This window comes from Bison bison, unplaced genomic scaffold (genome assembly GCF_000754665.1).
Source record: "Bison bison bison isolate TAMUID 2011002044 unplaced genomic scaffold, Bison_UMD1.0 scf7180017864518, whole genome shotgun sequence".
Taxonomy (NCBI): domain Eukaryota; kingdom Metazoa; phylum Chordata; class Mammalia; order Artiodactyla; family Bovidae; genus Bison; species Bison bison.
Window position 1 is genome coordinate 9,604,994 of NW_011495071.1, and position 4,564 is coordinate 9,609,557.

Consider the following 4,564-nt stretch of genomic DNA (forward strand, 5'->3'; position numbering starts at 1 on the left):
TGAATAAAATATTCTTCTGTCTTTAAGGGCTTCAGTGTTTGAGTGGTTTAATAAGGAGAGGAGTCTAGAGAACGAGAGTTAGTTCAAAGTTACATCTTTCCTTCTCTCTGTGCACCCTGGAGGGGACTTAGGGGCCTCTTAGGTAGTGGCAGCTGTCTGTTGTGGGTAAATGTTTAATTTATTGAAATGAAGCAGGGCAGACAGGCGAGACCAGAAGCACTTGGGGACTGAGACAGGGGGCTTGTGTAGGTCTTCTCTCGCTGTGGGGCACTGACCCAGTCACCACCCCTCTCTTACTAAGAACTGAAAATGCTGAATGAGTAGGAGAGAAGGTAAGGATTCCCAGAGAGGGCCACACAGATACTAGGGTTTGATCCCTAGACAGTGGGCTGGCCTCTGAGAATCAAACAGAGAACAGAGGCAGAAGGGCAGGCCTTGGTTCAAGCGTACTCTTACCTCCCAGGTTAGATTTATTATAGTGGGGGTTGGGGGCAGGATGCGAGATGGATTTCTTATGCTGCTTTAAAAATTACTTACATTCTCCAGATGCCAAATGAAGTGAGGATGAAGAATGGGAGACATTCTCCCCCATGCTCCACCCACCCTCTGTTGTACCCTTCCCCTTGTTTAAATTTTTACCAGCTGAGCCAGGCGATGGAAAGTAGTGGCAACGAATGATACAAAGTGGGAGAGACCCTACAGTAGCCGGAAGAGGGGGGAAAGGAGGCTAGCCTGAGAGAAGAGTATATGTGTCCCCAAGCTTATGAATATTCTAATAGTTGTACGTTCAGGAATCAGGAATTTGAAAGTCTGATGGTTGTTGTAATTACACATTCATCTTCACTGTTTAGTTACAGCCACATATGTCAGAGCGAGAAAAATTGTGACCTGTTATTAAAATCGGTTGTGTTTTCCCTGCAGATATAAAGATGAGTGGGGACGTAGCAGATTCTACAGATGCTCGAAGTGCTCTCAGCCAGGTGGAGACAGGTAAGGGTCTTCTCTTCTGGGGACAGAGACAGAAAAGCAAGGGTGGGAGAGGGTTATTGGAATTCATCGAATAATGAATCTCTTATTCATTTCTTGTATCCTTTCTGGCTTGGTCTTTCAGCCAATCAGACCCAAAGGCTGAGTCAGGAAGTGAAGAGGTTCCCTAGAGATGTGGGTATGACCCTTTGAACAGTAGACATTGGTCTACAGTAGAACAAAGTCTCTGGAACGAGGCCTTAGATCCTTAGAAACAAACAAGTTAGGGAGGAGATTCACTTCTCCTTCTCCCCCCGCCTTTTTTTTGTGCCTGCACCATGCAGCATATGGGATCATTAGTCCCCGTACCAGAGATCAAACCCACTCTCTGCTGTGGAAGCTTGGCATCAAACCACTGGACCCCCAGGAAATTTCCGAGATTCACTTCTTCATTTGCCATTCCAAGACCCCTAGAAACAGCAGGCTGTGTTCCCAGCTGCTACTGGCTGACGGAAGGCAGAACCTGTCTTTGGTAAATGGGAACTAAGGCCTTTTAACCCCAGATTTCTCAATAATCCTACTCAAGGATCTAACCAAAGAGGCCCATGTACAAGTGTTCGTCTTCCAAATTACATGCATGTGGGTGGTAAATAGACCCAGAAAGGAAGGCTTAGTGCCTGGAGATGATTTTGCTTTGTGAATAAGAGAAAGAGAACAGAAAAGAATTGAGAAGAAAGTTTCATAGCTCCCTGCTTTTAACTCTGTCATCCTTACTTTGAAAGCTCCATATAATTAAAAAGAACTTAAAGAAAGATGAGTATAAATTGTAACACCACCAAATAACTTTAATAGCATCCCAACAAGACCTCAATTAGTCTTTCATCTAGATCATTAGAGGCGTAAAAATTAGAAGTGGAAGAGAATCGATGTCCCCCAGAGCTAAAATCTTTTCCCAAGTCTTCAGGTGCAGTCTCATTCCATTCTTTTTTTTTTTTTTAGTATTTATTTATTTGGCTGCACTGGATCTTAGTTGTGGTACATGGATCCCACGGGTTCTGTAGGCTAGGCGGGCTGGCTTAGTGGCCTTGTGGCGTATGAGATGGATCCCATGTCATCTGATCCCAGATCAGAGATGGAACCCATGTCCCCTGCATTAGAAGGCAGATTCCTAACTACTAGACCACCAGGGAAGTCCCAGTCTAGTTCCATTCTTAAAGCTAAAAGGCTCCGGATCAGGGACAAGAAAACTGAGAGTCTTGTGGAGGCATCTGTAGGATATATTTCCCATAAACTTTCCTGCCCACCCCGCTCCCCAGTTTAGTATTGATACTGTCTGTCTGCACAGGTGGTGGCACAGGTTTTCTATTTTGCTTTGTGTCTGGGGACAGTTAAGTTAGGAGAGGGTGGGCCAATTTCAACCATTTGCCAATTGATTTATTAGCTGAGAATGTGTTACTATAGGGTCTATGGAATGGGGCATCTTTTCTTCCCAGTTGTGAAGAAAATTGCCTTTTATCTCCAGAACTCAAGCAAGGCTTTCAAATCAGTTCTCCTGAAGAGTATCAGGCCTGTCTCTGTTCTGAACACTTCCCTAGAAAAAGGAGAGTCCAGAAGCCTTGTTTCAGGGAAGCTGGGCCACCCTCCCCCTGTAGCAGGCTGGCTGGAGCCAACTCTGCTCATCTGGGCCGAGTATATTGTCCCAGGTATGTGAGGACACAGTTAAGAGAATGTCCATATGGATGGAAGAGTGCACTTAGCAGGCTAGCTCTGGGGCCCTGTTATTAGTTATGGGACCAAGTCAAGGTGCCTGTGTCAGGAGTGAGAAGGACCTATAACAAAACCCTGAAAAGTGAGCCAGGAGGTGGAGGGAGTTCAGATCCTGAGTAGGGATTGGTTGTTTAGTTGTTCAGTTGTGTCTGACTCTTCGTAACCCAGTGGACTGTAGCCCTCCAGGCTTCTCTGTCCACGTGATTTCCCAGGCAAGAATACTGGAGTGGGTTGCCATTTCCTTTTCCAGGGGATCTTCCCAACCCAGAGATCGAACCCAAGGCAAATTCTTTACTGCTGAGCTACCAGGGAAGTAAAGAATCCGCCTGCCAATGCAGGAGCTACAGGAGACGCAGGTTCGATTCCTGGTCAGGAAGATGCCCTGGAGAAGGGAATGGCAACCCACTCCGGTATTCTTGCCAGGATAATTCCGTGGACAGAAGAGCCTGGCAGGCTACAGCCCACAGTGTCCCAAAGAGTCAGACATGACTGAGTGGGGTTAGGAAGGTTTATTTTCTATAGGCCATCTCCATGGTTCTGGCCTCCTGTCTGGGAGTGTAGGAGCTCGCACAGACTAGGTTGTAGGTCCAAGAATCTGAACATAAACTGGATCTTTCAAATACAACTGTCATCCCAGTGACTGTCAGTTCAAAATGTGACCTTAGACCACTTTGCTTCCCCAAGAGGCAGGAACAGATGATCTTCCATGAGTATGGATTTAGAATCAAACAGATGTAGGGTAAAGAAAACAGCTTTCCTGCTTACTGGTTGTGTGATCTGATAAGTTAGTTTAATTTCATCTTTTTCTCTTTTTTATTAAATTTATTTTTGTCCATTGATTTGGCTGCACTTAGTTGATTAGTTGATTATTGATTAGTTGTAGCATGTGGGATCTAGTTCCCAGGGACTGAACTCAGGCCCCCTGGGTTGGGAACATGGAGTTATAACCACTGGACCACCAGGGAAGTCCCAGTTCATCTCTTTTAAAGGGGACAATTAATGTCCATCCTTAGAGAGTAGGTTGAGAGCTGGGATGTTTAAAGCCATTAGCACAGTTATGACAGCTGTGGCCATCATTTCCTCGAATGGCATCATCAAGGTCTTGTGATTCTGGGGTCTTCCCTGGTAGTTAGCAGTTGGGGCTCTGAGTTTTCACTTCAAGAGGCATGGGTTCAATCTTTGGTGGGGGAACTAAGATCCCACACGCCATGAGCCTGACCAAAAAAAAAAAAAAAAGATGCAATGTACATAACGAACCTTTCTGCTAAGCGTTTTGGGGCTGCAGGTAGCTCGAGTGCCCTCACCCCTTCACTCAGGCCTCGAGGGTCAACCCTAGATATTGATTTTGCTCCTTTCTTCCACCACTCAGGGAAGAATTCTGTATGGGTCCTACACTCCAAGGAGACCCGTTAGTCCATGTTGTCTGGAACACCTCTAACCCCAGACCCTTCACTTTTAGGGGCTCAGCTTGGTAGCTGGTAGCATCCATACTTGAGTGATTGTCAAATTACTGCATGTCTTTAAGGGCAAGAAAAAAAGAGGTAGCTAATTAAAGTAACCAAACTTCCTGGAAAGTCGTTCTGACTCATTTTTTATGAAGGAAAGCTCATGGTGAGTCACAGTGGTTACCAACCTGGTTTAATGGCTTCCTTTGGATTTTTGAAAGGCGGATTACCCTTCCAGGCAGTGCATGAATTAAGGGGTAGTTTGTCTCTGGGTTTTAAAGGAACTATAAACAAGGGTGACCTAGAAAGCCCCAGCTCCCAGAGAACACCCTTGGTGTTGTGTGAAATCCCCAAGGGGCACATGGTGGGAGCTGAGAAAGGGAAGT

General features: G+C 45.7%; 1 protein-coding gene across 2 annotated transcripts in view; it reads left to right on the top strand.

Annotated features, from left to right (window-relative positions):
• The window catches only part of POU2F3 (POU class 2 homeobox 3), an 87,801-nt gene that overhangs the window by 6,551 nt on the left and 76,686 nt on the right, over positions 1 to 4,564 (top strand). For both annotated transcript variants that reach the window (XM_010830473.1, XM_010830475.1), the window contains exon 2: positions 922 to 990. In XM_010830473.1, the coding sequence (XP_010828775.1) occupies positions 922 to 990 (69 nt within the window). The remainder of the gene's footprint in view (positions 1 to 921; positions 991 to 4,564) is intronic.